This window comes from Puntigrus tetrazona, chromosome 24 (assembly GCF_018831695.1).
Source record: "Puntigrus tetrazona isolate hp1 chromosome 24, ASM1883169v1, whole genome shotgun sequence".
NCBI classification, from domain to species: Eukaryota; Metazoa; Chordata; class Actinopteri; order Cypriniformes; family Cyprinidae; genus Puntigrus; species Puntigrus tetrazona.
In genome coordinates, this window is record NC_056722.1 from 20,701,503 (window position 1) to 20,716,539 (window position 15,037).

The window sequence follows — 15,037 nt, forward strand, 5'->3', positions numbered from 1 at the left end:
ACACACACACACACACACACACTCTAAAAGATAATTAACACTCTAGAGAGGGCTCCTGATTAACTCAAACAACAGAAACACTTTTGTAAGAGGTGGAGAGAAATCCTGTGATTGTTCCAACACTTTTGCACAGAGCTGTTGGGTTTCCTGAGGCTAAAGCGTTTTAAGGGCTGAACTTAACGAGTTTTCAGGTGAATGTAATTATTTAATGTTTTCTTTGAGAGTCAAATGTTTTTTTTGTTTGTTGTTGTTTTTTACTGTGAATATTAACGCTCAAGTTATATTCACATAATCCCAAAACATCATCAAGGTACGCTACAATCCAATAATAATGACCTGAATAAATAACGCTTGCTCATACACTACCAGTTTAATATTTTAGGGGTTTTTTAAGGGCCTCTGTTATAGGAGATGAAAGGTTCATATTTTGGTTATGAGAGCACCCAAAAGGTTGACACGCATGCAAGATCAAAAAACACTTTCACTTTCCTCTCTTGCTTAACGACTCCTAGAGGATTCGCTCAGTTATTCATTTTTCCAAACTCTTCCTCTGCATGATGCTAATCTGCCATGATTGGTCTCATTTTCATTTCATCTTGTAATGCCTGATAAAGCCTGTAAGCACAGTGCTGCTTTGTGGACAGCGTTACCGGGGAAACCGCTTTTTTTTTTTACTGCTCCAAAGGTGGCACCTAGTGGCAAAGAATGAATTAGCATTTTCATTCAGACCAACAAGCGGGCGGGTAATATGCTAATGTGTCATGTTGATATCAACACAATTTTATTTTCAATGAATTGACTCGTTCAGAGACAATTTTATACACGGTGTGCTTTCAAATTTCAAAATTCACTTAGAATTGTTAACACTGCATGAAAGTTCATTTTCAAAAATCCATTACAGGCACCTTAAAGAAAACTAATTTTACTTAGCAACCATACATTAACTTAACAACTAAAAAAAAAAAACTTTTGAACTTTCTATTCATCAACAAATACTGAAAAAAAGGATTCAAGGTTTCCGCAAAAACTTCAACACTGTTATTATTAGAATTATTTATTTAGGGATGTTTTTTTCAGCAGCAAATCAGCACATTATTTCTTAGAGAACATGTAACACTTAAAAGTACTGTAGAGGAAAGAAAAAAGTGCACATTTAAGAAACAAAAAAAAATGACCAAATTGACCACATTTTAAAAATGGCAAATTCTTTTTATTGGTAATTTTAAAGATCCAGGTGTCATGAATAACAGAAATACTCACAGTAATGAACATAGTTGGGAAGCAAACTCAAGACACCTCAAATATAAACAATATACACTTGTACACATTAACGTACACACACACACACGCACTCACACACAGACACACACAGACACACACACACACACACACACACACACACACACACTGCAATGGTCGCACTTTCCTCACCACTTTCTTGATTTTAATCTGCACTGATCTCCATATTCTGACTGAGATACTCTTTTCCCATAAACATTTGTAAAAATGGCTCTAACGTGGCTTCAATAGCAGTCTGTTTACTTCGAGTTTAAGCTGGAGGGAAGTGTGAAGATGAAAGTTAAAGAGTCTCCGTAGACAGAGCCATACGAGAACTATCTGTGAGAGATGTCAAGCCACAGCATGCTCAGTGCAAGTTCAATTAACACATTTACATGCGCGCAAACTTAATTAACGAGGGCAAATGGTGATGTGAATCCTGATCGGTAAATGAAGAGAAGGTTTTTGTTCATTCAAGGTACGTGATTTACAATGCAAAGTTTGGGTATACTGCACTGCATCATGGGTAAAAGGATCACAGCAAATGTGCAAAAACAAACACATACAGTGCATACTGTATAAATTAGCACATGCTTAAAAAGCAAACAAAAGATGTAGGCATAATCATTTTTTGGGTAACAGTACTACAGTTGGATACGTCTGTCAGGAATGGCTTTCCAATAAATCTCTGTTTAGGAATCGACACTCGAAAAGGGAAAAACGATAAAAACACTCATGGAAAACTGGACTCTTCTGAGTTATATATATATATATATTAAGATATATCTATAAAATCATACTCACAAGACCTGTTAGTAATTTTCAACCACTTGTGACTGGCTCCATCCACTTCAATGCAGGTTTAAAAAAAGGCAAATCTAAGATTCATACATATTTATATATATGTATATAAAAACAATCTTTATATTTTCCTAAAGAGTTTAGATTCTCAGATATTCACTTGAATCAGATATTAAAACCTGTTTGTTCATTTCAGTCACTCTTTTTGAAAAACACTGCAGCACGGAAGTCGAGGAAAAGTTTGTGGCACAAAAAAAAAAAAAAAAAAGATAATAATTTAATATTAATGTTATGTGTTTAAAAAAAAAGGCCTATGAGATGCGGCACTAAGCGAAACGCATTTCTTGAACGTTCCTGGTCCCATATTCCCACCCAAAGATTGGGACATTGAACTCTCCCATCTGGGAATAGATATTCCACTTGGGTCTGTTTATTCCCCCTCTCCTTGTAACTGTGTCACTTTTTTGGTCTCTCTGGAGAGGGGTGGGCGGTTACCATCCGTTGACGATGTGATTCATGTAGTCCTCGGTTGGCAGGCGTGCTGTACCCTCTCCTCCGGCTCCGTCCTCTCGGAACGGACTGTGGAAAGACGCCTGTCCTCTCAGTAGTCTCTGCTCCCGGCGGTCCAGCATGTGCTTGTACTGGTAGCGCTGCTGAAACAGGTCTTTGGCGTAGTCGTACAGCTTCATATCCAGGTCGTTGAGCTCCTCGATGCGCTGTATCGTGTCGTTATCCAGATCCACGCCGGCTGCCCGCGTGCTGTTGTACTGCATGAAAGGCCGAATGAACTTGAGGTGGAAGGTGCGCTCGAACAAGTACTGAGTCTTCCGCTGGAACTCCGTCAGGCCGAAGAAAGCCATGTCTCGTAGGTTTTTCTTGGCCGATTCCAGCAGCAGCTGTGAGCGCCTCTTCTCGGGAACAGTGGAGAGGTTGTAGCATCCAACCAGGCTGAGGTCGGCCAGCATGCGTACTTGACGGTTATTGGCGAGGTTGTAGGGGCAGTCCATGAAGTGCTGCAATGTGCACCCCGACCAGTCTGAGCCCTCGTAGCAGGACGGCAACTCTTCGGGCGTTGGTGTCCGTCCGTCACACATATGGAGGGACGTCTTCCACGTCGCCCCTCGTTGGACGTGCCTCCATTCGCTAAGGTAGCGGGAAACGGGGTCCCTCAGCAGAGTGATGTAATAGAACTTTCTGCAGGAAACGAGATAAGAGACCTCCATTAGTCACACACACACACACACACACACAAACAATCATATACAAGATTATGATATCCACATTTAAGCATTTGGCAGACTTTATCCAAAGTGACTTTTATTGCATGGGAAATGAACCCATGACCTTTGCTGTTGGAGCTACAGTGAGCTGAAAACATCATCATCAAGGCATTCATGGCAGAACAAAGGAAAATCATCATCACATTGCAACCTGTATTGTGGCAGTCTACATGTCTACAACTTTATCCTACAATTAATACTTTCGAAAGACAGGATTTAATAGGTGTAAACCGTGACTCAATAAATGCCTTTGCTCTGGTGCCCAAGGGCATGTTGGGAAGACTCCGTCTTAATCTTTTTCCCACAACTTCACATCCTGTCTGTTTAGATATCCTTTTAATTGACGGACCTTGAAACATCTTTGAAGATGGACAAAAATGGGGAACAAGAATATAAGGACTAGGACAAAAAAAAAAACAAAAAGGAAAAAAAAAAATATATATATATATATATATATATATATATATATATATATATATATATATATAAATAAAAAAAGTGTACATTTATTAAATATAAGTAGCAAAATGCTTGGTCAATGGAAAAGTTGATTCACTTCTGTGATTCAGTTTCAATGAAAATCAATAATAAAAATGAAAAACCTCTGATTAAATGATTCTTTTGTGATCATTCAAACATGACGACCTTTTTTGCCACATATAATACAAAATCATGTATGCTGCACACTTCCCCATTTAGCAAGAGATGGAAAAACATCTGCAAACATCTTTACCAACCATTATATGGAGCTGAACTAAGTGAAATAACAGGCACGGTTCAGAATCTTTTTGGCTGTATTGTAGTGAGAGCTCAGATCAGATAATGATGGTGATGAAACCACCTCAAGGAAAATACCCAGTTCTTACGCTGCTTACATGCACACTATAGGGACCTTTCTTGAAAACACACAAAAAAACCTCTCTACCAGAGCATTCTGCCACTCTAAAAATCCTACAGAGACACAAGCCACAGGGAAAAGTGTGTTTCGTCGGAACCACGCAAAAGGATTTGTGGAGTGGGAGGAAGACCAAGCACTGCCAACAAACTAGCAGGTGGTTTTCGACAGATTAATCTCGACCAAACTGACGACAGAGAGATTTAGCTCTCAGTTACAAATTCAACACCCCCCCGTCACCACCCGCTCCAGCTGTGCTTCACCCAACATTACCTTTTCACACCCCAGTGACCAAACGTGCCAAGGAAACAGACACCCTCCAAAGTGCCTAGATGTGACTACACAATCGAAAAAGGCATGAAATCAGTGATTAGACAAAAACAGTAGGCGAAGCTGAAATTCATTGCTGGTGACCCACATGGCACCTCCCAAGGTAACACTGGGTGCTGAAACACACTGTGCAATCATCTTGCCTCTGGCCAAGAGGCGGCAATTCAGCCAACACCGTGCACTCAGATGCCCTTTCACTGTATATGCAGTGCCCTTGCTGACCACATGGTGGCAGTGTGCATGTATTAACCAGACCCTTACAGAAAGCACAGGACAGTTATGAGCACTTCGACACCCTCCAAGAACACTTTTAGATATGCGAGATCAGAATTCGAGATTTTGAGCTTAGTGCTAAAATGGCTTTCTGACTTCCGATTTATTTTTATTGATCTTTTGCTTAATTCACCCTCTAAATTAATAGATTTTTTTTTTTTTACTTTTCATGTCCTCTCTGTATCTTCAAATCTTTTCATTCTCTCTTCCTTTCTCACTATTTGGTGACAAAGCTGCAGGCTTATAATCATTAGGGAGCCCGAGAGACATCCGAGATCCCTCTGCAGTGCCAAGGCTTCCCGTTTTAATAACTCTCATGTTTCCACAGTGATTAAACTCGGGGCCCCATCAACACACACGGCAGATCCAAATCCCAGCCAATAACTGGCTGCCTGCTCTCTGCAAGGCCGGTCAATACTAATAACACACACTGAAATAGCCACATTATTAATGAGAATGGACCCAGTACTGAGACTTGGGGCACCTCGCAAAGTAACTTAGGGTCATACTACGAGCTTGGACTGCTGCGGTGTGCAGACTCATAAATTAAGCTATTGAACCACAAGCCTCTTTCATAAAAGTCTTTCATAATTGAATTAAGACCTAGTTGAGGCCAGCTCGGGCAGAAGCATTTGTGTGTTTGTGTGCAAGTCTGCTTTGGCAAAGTCAACGGGGAGCGTTGGAATCTGGTGCCTGTTGTTTGTAAGTATTTGTTTAATCCTCTTGTGCTACAAAATTTCAATGTCAACAAGAGTATACATGTGTAAAACTACATTTTCGAAATCAACTAACTAATCCTAAGGCCCTGTGAAAATACAGAGATGACCTTCACTGGATGTGTTCTTGCAATCAAACAATAAAATGTTTTTTCGAACTTCACACTGTGTCTAGAGTAGGTTTGTTTAAAGTGTAAAACAAATACCTGTACCAAGAAGATAACTTCAAAATGTAGTAGTCTAAATCCAGTAATACCAAATACTATTGGGGAGAATGCTACCCTGAACGTGAAGTTCATTACAAAATCATTCCATGTGTTTCCATTGTAGAATCAAACACACTTAGCAAATGCATTAAAACAATCCACGACTTCATTAAAAATCTCATTATTGAGGTTAAAACCCTTCTCTCTCCCACTGAGACATGGAAAAGGAAATGTGGCTCGAGAGAGATGCAACGAACGGCCCGCTGGAGAGTCTGGAGTTCAAGGTCAGAGCTGAAGACAGAGCATGCTGGAAGACTCCTCCTCGGGCTGACAGCTCACAGTGGAGCCGTCACAACTCTCCATCTGACATGACTCCACATGCAAATCAGCCTCTCAAATATATGATGACTGCACAAAGACCAGTCACCCGTTCTGACAGACCAGACACAAAACAGCTGTGGGGGCACCATTTTCTCTTTGAGACGCACTCGCAGAGAGGAAGTTGCAGAAAAATGGAGGAAACGACTTTTGGTTTCAGTTTTTGGTTTGGATCAGTGTGTTAACCCCCATGTTGTTTGTCGTTGCCAAGATGCTCTCGTTCTCACAAATACACATGAAAAAAGCCAATTTGATCAACATCTTAGCTTCCTAAGACATTCCACTTCCAGTGCCGCCCTCCCAATGGTGCGTTTAAACCAGGGAAGTGGAGCAATTGCTGCATTATTGATGCAGAACCTTTGCTAGCTCTTGCCACAGGGTTCCCTCACCCCTCCAGAGCATCCAACCTCCACCGGTTTAATGCACTAGTACATCTGCCAACAATCCAAAGATGACACGACTAGGACAGTTCAGGTGAATACGTTTCAGACCGGTTTAATATCATCGGGGATGCTTGCTGCTTTTGAGTGTGGACTGGGAAATTAAAAATCTCCTGAATTTTCTGTCTGCAAAAAAAAGCACCAGACTGTGCAAAATGACTCTAGTCTGTCATCCTGGAGATGGTCCACTTGAAAATCCATTTCCCTGTAAGAGCACAAAGAGTACAAAAAAACTTGGACAAAGAAAAGCACTTTTGACAATTCAGTGTGGACATTTATGTACACACATAAAACTTTCTCACACACACATAAAAGGAAAACATTACCTTTTCTAGCCACACAAAGATGACACACTGACATATCGATGGCACCAGAATGGTTATGATTACGAGCATTTGATCCACAACACTGAAGTCGTTTTGAACTGGCCCACTGTACATGCAGCGACATGATTACACCTCGGATCAAAAGATGCAATTCTGCTGACATGCTATTTGAAAGTTGGTAGGCCTCGATGTTTCTTCAACAACTTGCTTTCCAGGAACTTTGTTTCTCTGTGGCCAACTGCCACAAAATCGGCTGACACGATCACAACAAGAAGCAGCTAATGACAAGATATTTTTGATAAAATGAGAGAGCTTTCTGATCCTGCATAGACAGCAACAAAACGACAGCGTTCAAGGCCCGGAAAGGTAGTAAGGACATTGTTAAAATAGACCATGTGACATCAGTGGTGTCTATAGGGGTTCAGAAAGCTCTCGGGTTACATAATAAAAAAAAAAAAAAAAACTTAATTTGTGTTCTGAAAATGAACAAATGCCTTTTTTTTGAAACAACATAAGGATGAGCAACTAATGACAACTTACATTTTTGGGTGAACTTAACCTTTAGAAACAAACAAAAAAAATAAACCCTTGTGCTAAAAACATGAATAAAATTAATATAATTTATGCATAAATGAAAACATCTCACATTGTGTACACACACACACACACACACACACACACACACACACAAGATAAGTGATAGCAAATCTCCTCTGCTATTTATTTTACCAATGTACATAAATTATACTGAAGTGAGCCACTGAGAATTATTCTGATTTTGTCATTAAATCTAATTTACACAAAGAGAGGTCCACATTTGCGTCCTTATAATAATGAATCTACATAAAACGAAGCCCTAAGCGTAGCTACGAACTTAACTTGTCTGGAGCATCTCGTTGCATCAAACCAGAGTGAATCTGTTCATTTAACATTTCATGTGTGGAGTTAAAAAGCCTTGGGTGAAGAAACAGCAAAATGTGGCAGAGCCACTTCTCATAACAGAAAAGCTGAACTTGCTTTTCTGTCTGAAATGGCGTCAGTGGCCATTTTTAATTCTTGTCTTGGAAGTATCTGGAAAGCTAATATAGACTTACAAGAGCTCTGTATGAATCACATTAGTATAGTTTGTTCACCATGAAGTTTTTGAAATTTTGTATTTTTTTGTCCAAAAATATTGAAAACAGTAATATTGTGAAATATTACAATTGATAACAGCTATTTTAATATATTCCTAAATGCATTCTTAGTAAATATTTTTAGTAAAATTAGTAATATTACGTCTTCAGTCACATAAAGCTTTAGAAACCATTCTGATGTGCTGACTTGTTGCTTCTGAATCACTTCTCATTATTATCAATGTTAAAAATATATTAATAATCTTGTGGAAACCGATAGTTTGCTGAAAGTGAGCAGGCTAAAATAATCGTGCAAATGTAATATTTTAAAAACGAAGGTTTCCACGTTAAAATGATAAACAAAAACATCAGATAAATGACGCTTTACAGAATTCTTTCAAACAAGAAACAAGCTATTTTCACTCCGATCTGTGAATATACACAAATATGATGAAGTGCATAGAGACCGAGAAGTAAGAGGGTCTCCCCATGTCTTTCTGAATGTGAGCGGAGGCAGCGCTTTGCCTAAAGTGTAGAGCGAAGTAGTAGGTGGAAATTTCACCCGTGACAGCATCAAACCTGTTAAAGTACCAGTGAGGTGGAGGATTTCAACTAGATTTCTCTGACTATCAAAGGAGGCACAACTGCTTTCACTAGGATGAATGTAAATTCCACCTTATTCCTGGCGCTCTCTGCCACACGCTAGCTGTAACAGCTGAGGGAGCGTGACTAACAAGAGAGCGGCGATTCTTTCGTCTTAGGATGTGGGAGGAAGAGACACAGATAAAGACGGCAGTGTATGTGAGAGTGAGAGAGATAGAGGAGGAAAGGAGGAAAGAGAGGAGTATAAAGCAATAGATTTGTATGAAGAAAACGTGAGTAGTGCCTCAAGTAGACGAGGAACCGCAAATAAAAGCTTAGAGATGTGGTAAACAAGTCAGCAAGGATGCGTCGACCCCCTGCAGGTCCTGGGATCTACCTGGGGGTCTCGTAAACTAGCTATCTTAAACCCGCACAGGTGTTTGCCGTCAGAGTGGGTGATAAATAATGCGTTGAGATGCTAGCAGGCGGAAAGACTCCTGGCAGGTTTAAGATCTGCCAAATGTGCAAGGACAGAGCAAGCCCTAAAACAACACGCTGAAGGAACCCTGCGTGACCTCATGGGGGTCATTCAAAAGCAGTCAGGATGTGAATTGTGACGGGTGTCATGAGGAAATCGGTAGCCTGAAGATTAGAGCATCTGCGTTATCTCACACGCATCATGTGTTACCACCTTATAATGCAACAATTCATGTTAAAGAAGGTGTTGAAAGAGAATAGTGTGTCAGAATGAAAGATCGAATTTCTTAAATATTGCAGAAAGATGACAATCAAATCTAAATCTGACTGTTGCTGTGCAATTCAAAACACTGAAACTCTACAGGAAAGAGAGAGTTCTGGTTAGAGAGACAGACAGCAGTGATACGCGAGTTCAGACGGAGCAGAGGCTTTAATAAAGCTAGAGCTTATTGTTGCATGCAGTTCTTTATGTTTATGTATGACTGAAGATCCAGGAGGCACTAAGGCAGGACCGGAGACTACAGAGGGAATAATGCAGGATTTCATAAATCCTTCTCATAATGCGATGCCCTCCTGAGAGAGTCTAGGATGACCTGGCCTTTAACCTTCGGCCTAGAATATTTACTTCTTGCTGATGCGCTGTGGGGGTGGAAAAGAAGTGCTTTTTTTATGCTTTCAGGTCCGTGAGTCATCAAACTAAATACTACAAGCAAACAAACAAAAAAGTTAAAAACAAACAAAATAAAACAAAAACTATATTAACAAAAATACTAATAAAAAAGACAAAAAAATGTATCGCTCAAGTGGAGACCAAGAGACCAAATAGTAGTGCGTGAGAGAAGGAGAAAGACAGAGAGAGAGAGAGACACACAGAGAGAGAGAGAGAGAGACACACAGAGAGAGAGAGAGAGAGAGAGAGAGAGAGAGAGAGAGAGAGAGAGAGAGAGAGAGAGAGAGAGAGAGAGAGAGAGAGAGAGAGAGAGAGAGAGAGAGAGAGAGAGAGAGACAGAGAGAGAGAGAGACAGAGAGAGACAGAGAGAGAGAGAGACAGAGACAGAGAGAGAGAGAGAGAGAGAGAGAGAGAGAGAGAGAGAGAGAGAGAGAGAGAGAGAGAGAGAGAGAGAGAGAGAGAGAGAGAGACAGAGAGAGAGAGAGAGAGAGAGAGAGAGAGAGAGAGAGAGAGAGAGAGAGAGAGAGAGAGAGAGAGAGAGAGAGAGAGAGAGAGAGAGAGAGAGAGAGAGAGAGAGAGAGAGAGAGAGAGACAGAGACAGAGAGAGAGAGAGAGAGAGAGAGAGAGACAGAGAGAGAGAGAGAGAGAGAGAGAGAGAGACAGAGAGAGAGAGAGAGACAGAGAGAGAGACAGAGAGAGAGAGACAGAGAGAGAGAGAGAGAGAGAGAGAGAGAGAGAGAGAGAGAGAGAGAGAGACAGAGAGAGACAGAGAGAAAGACAGAGAGAGAGACAGAGAGAGACAGAGAGAAAGAGAGAGAGAGAGAGAGAGAGAGACAGAGACAGAGAGAGAGAGTGAGAGAGAGACAGAGAGAGAGACAGAGAGAGACAGAGAGAGAGAGAGAGAGACAGAGAGAGACAGAGAGAGACAGAGACAGAGAGAGAGAGACCACCATCCATGTAAGACTCTAAAAGCACAATAAAGGAGCTCTCCACCAGGAACTCCATGGTTCTGATCCAATTAGCAGCAGGAATGTGAGGAATGTTTATAGCAAAGAGACCCCCTAACAGCCTGAGGGGGAGATCCCTCCGTTTCACCTTCACTGACTTCTCATTGAAACAGACCGCAATTCTAACAGAACTCCACCATTTCTATAAAACTACTTCAGATGACATGGAAACACAATCTCTTCTATCCTAGGTATATAATGTACACAGTCCAGACTAAAATTGAATTATTTTCAGCTATGCCTTTCTTGTCTTTTGTGTTTAACACACTAATCATATATACTTTCTTTTTTTTTTTTTTTAAGAACAAAAAGGTGTCTGTTTTAGAGCTGGATTCCTGGGTTAACAAGGTTACAGTTTAAACAACGAGCGTCTCTGGCAGAAGAGGACAGAATGTGTGTAACCCCAGGCTTGTTTAGACCACTTGTCTTATTCGACAGACAGAGAGAGCTCAGAGAGAAAGAGAACGAGACAGAGGAGGCTTGAAAGTGAAAGACAGAGACCTTTGTTTTGGATCTCTCTGAAAGATATCCCTCTCACTTTCAATAAGAGCCTGCTTTAATGGCATGGTAAAAAAAACAAAAACAAAATATATTTAGAAAAAAGGCAGAAACTTTACTTTTATTTACATTATATAGGTATATAAGAAATTATATAATATAAAATATGAAGCAGAAATAAAAGAAAAAACAAGATAAAAATCTTAAAAAAAATTGAAATATTAACATTAAACCAGTTAAAGACAAATAATATGAATAATGTCAATGATGAAAAAAACACATACAACAATAACTGAAAATATATATTTTTAAAAGTACAAAAAAGTACCGGTATGTAAAATAGGGTAAAATAATGGAAATATGCAACAACAAATGCCATAGCAATAGCAAATATGGGTTAGAGACAAAATAAATAAGTAAATAAAATAGTATATAATTATAAAATGAGGAAGAAAATAAATATGGGTTAAACACAAATATAGTATTAAAACAAAACAACTTTTACATTACTTTTGCTTTTTTTTTGCTTTTTACTTTTTATAAAAAGAATTTAAGAAATTAATTAAATGTGTAAAATGTAAAATAGAAATAGTAAAAATGGCTTAGAAAGGTAAGGCAGGGCTGTGTTGTGGTGCTGTCAGGTGAAGACGAATCTTCTCAAATCACCTCAGCTGAAGCCATCTTTCTTCAGTCTCATTCTAATCTTTAACGCTGAACAGTTTTTGAGCTCCTGTCTTTGGCGTCTCTAACAAGACCCTGCCTTCATCCTATTGGCCTTCTAATTAGGTTGCCATGGCGATACCAGACAGGTGTACTCACAGTCACTGGCATCCAGCGTCCCCCCCTTCTCTTGTTTTTTTAAAACTACTGAGGCGCGAAGCAGATGCTGGTCCTATCTCTGCTCCCCCTCATCCTCCCTCTCTCGCTTCTCCCTTTTCAGGCCGTCTGGAAGGAGGCCAGGGGCTTTTCCCCCATTTTCCTGGCTAATGCGCATCACTGCTGGTGTTGCACTTGCAAGCACCCAGGCTAAACTGTCAATTTATTGTGCTTTACTTTATTTCATACTATTTGTTTACACTTGAAAGCAAGCGTTCGTTTTCCTTCCATGACCAGAATGTATTGTGCTTCTAGTTCGGGTTGGTTAATGCCAATCAGAATATATGCTGGTGAATTTAGCTGCTTAAGATATCCTGAGAGGCTTGTTATGCGTTTTACATATTTAACCTACTAATAGTTAACAAAAGAGAAAATGCAAGAAATTAACACGAGTAAATATTTTTCTGCACAAATAAATAAAGCTTCCGTTTCTAGCTGCCACTGAACAAAGACAACAAACACAAGGCAGCCATGACGCACGCTCACACAGTTTGAAGTTAATAAGTGTTTTTGACCTGCTCAGAATGCCTGTCACACATGAGATACTCCTGGATAATTGCAGAGTCTATTTTCTCTTAGTGCAATGAAGATCTTGCTAATGGAGACATTTCTGAATTCTTTGAACACTTCTGTCATTTTAAAGCACCGAGAGTCTCTTTATCAGGTTGATGGCTGAGAGAAACCAACAGAAAGATAACAAAAGAAAAAAAAAATGAAGGCTCAAATGAAACACTGGCCTTGTTATAATGCATCGAGGGTCCTTGGTAAGAAGTGAGAGAGACCTTCATATGACTGGAGCTTGATAAAAGCAGACTGGCAATGGAGAGCCTTCGGGCCAGTTGTCGATCTCCCACACTTGAACTAACGCAAGACACTGATATTCACACACACACACACACACGGCAACCTAATACACAGCCAAAACAGAACTCTTGAGAATATTAAAAGTTGGGTGTATATAAGAAGTAAGAAAGAATATATTAATTCTCAATGCATAATGCTGTGAAAGGAAGAAAGGGAGACAGAAAGAATAAAAGAAGCAGAGGAAAAAAAATGGAACTAAAAGACAAAAAAAAAAATTATTTAGTGATAGAATAATAAAAAAGGAAGAAAAATGAGAAAGCAAGGATGGAAAATATGAAAAAATGACAAAGAAAAAAGGAAAGGAAAAAGAGAAGAATGGATTGAAGAATAATAGGAGATCAATAAAGAAAAAAGGTTAAAAAGCAAAGGAATAATAAAAAGGCGAGGAAGAAAAAAATTAAAGAATTAATGGAATAATTATAGGATATAAAATCAGTAATCAGGAAAAAAAAAGGAAGGAAAGATGAATAATAAAGGGTGAATCAGCCTGATTTTTTTTTACTGGTATTTCAAGCAAAGCATATGCCTATTCGTGCGGTTTAATGAGTTCTGCATTAACGGTTTCCGCTGTGCTGACCGATGCGCTGATGTCACGGCGGCACGGTCGATCTGGATCAAGACAGATATGGTCCACGTCGATCAATATGGATCTGTCTGCAGGGAGCAGACCGTATGTGAAAAAGCCCTACACAGTGTTTAGAACAGCAGCGCCTTCATATACGATTAATACTTGAACACTTTTCTATTCTACACCTGACAACCAAACATGTCTGCCTATCAGCATATTCTTCTCTACAGGGAATAAAATAAGCAAGCTATACAGTCTCATTCGCACTCTTTGTTAGTTGATGAGAGTGTTTTAATCAGCTTATTATTATTTATCACAGAGCCTGATTTAATCTAGAAAGCGTATTTACTCTTGTGATGGTCACATTGCTCACCGTAAACACACGGGTTTGGTACACAGCCTGAATGTACATCAGAAGCGAAAAAAGAAATACTTCTAACAGACCTAACAGTCTCTAGCTGTCCACCTCCCACATTTCAAATAGGTTTTATACTCAAGTATGGCTACTATGTAATTTACATAACACTAATGCAGATTTTCTTCTGAAAAAGAAGTGACTTCCATATTAATGAAGATGTCTGAGAGGGCTCTTGGTTCTGCTTCTCATCCGAGTTAATTATTTCAAACCTTTCCGAGAAATCAGTCTGTGTAATATGAGCTTAATCTAACACCTGAGATACCAAATCCAGGAGTGAGAGTGTGTGTGTGTGTGTGTGTGTGTGTGTGTGTGTGTGTGTGTATTGGAATGGAAAAAATAAGAGCAGTTATTGAGTCATCGGCTTTCAAACGACACCTCTCCAATTTATGTTCCAGTGACTCTTGATTCAGTCGTCTTAAAATCCCTCCATCAGCCACCCCTTTTCTGCCAAAACAGTGCTAATTCTGTTGGGAGATATCTGAATACCCAAGAACCAACCCACAATATCACATTTGATTTGACAGCCATGTTAATGCTAAACATAAATGGCAAATCAGCATCAAAATGCAACATCAGAAGCTACAAAATAAAAGTATACAGTAATCAATTCATATAGGGGTGGGTGATACACAGAATGGGCCGATAGAAATTTGATATGGTAAAAATAAATATGATATTGTCTTTTATAGCTGCCTTTTAAATGCAATCAGCAGCAAAAGAGAGCTCATTGAGCTCATTTTGCTCTCTCTCAGTCTCTCTCTCTCTCAGTCTCTCTCTCTCATGCAGTAAATGCAGTGTAATGCACAACCTCTACAGTCTGACTGACCTGCACATAGCATAGAGGCCAGAGAGGAAGTGAATTCAATCAGGTTTGAGTCACTTCACCGTTTTAGTTCGGTCCCTCACTTCCACCTGTGTGAGTACGAGTGCACCGTTCAATCAATCCAGCTTTCGGCCAGACAGCTGTTCAGCACCAAGGACAGCGTTCAAACACAAGCACGCGTCTCATAGGTGCTCGGGCGAGACACGGCCACACCAC

At 39.8% G+C, this 15,037-nt stretch overlaps 1 protein-coding gene across 1 annotated transcript in view; it reads right to left on the reverse strand.

Moving 5' to 3' along the window:
• Positions 1–1,188: 1,188 nt before the first annotated feature.
• Positions 1,189–15,037, reverse strand: part of hs6st1b (heparan sulfate 6-O-sulfotransferase 1b) — a 45,120-nt gene continuing 31,271 nt past the window's right edge. Inside the window, exon 2 of the mRNA XM_043227070.1 lies at positions 1,189–3,273. Within this exon, the coding sequence (XP_043083005.1) occupies positions 2,571–3,273 (703 nt within the window). The 3' untranslated portion in view covers positions 1,189–2,570. The remainder of the gene's footprint in view (positions 3,274–15,037) is intronic.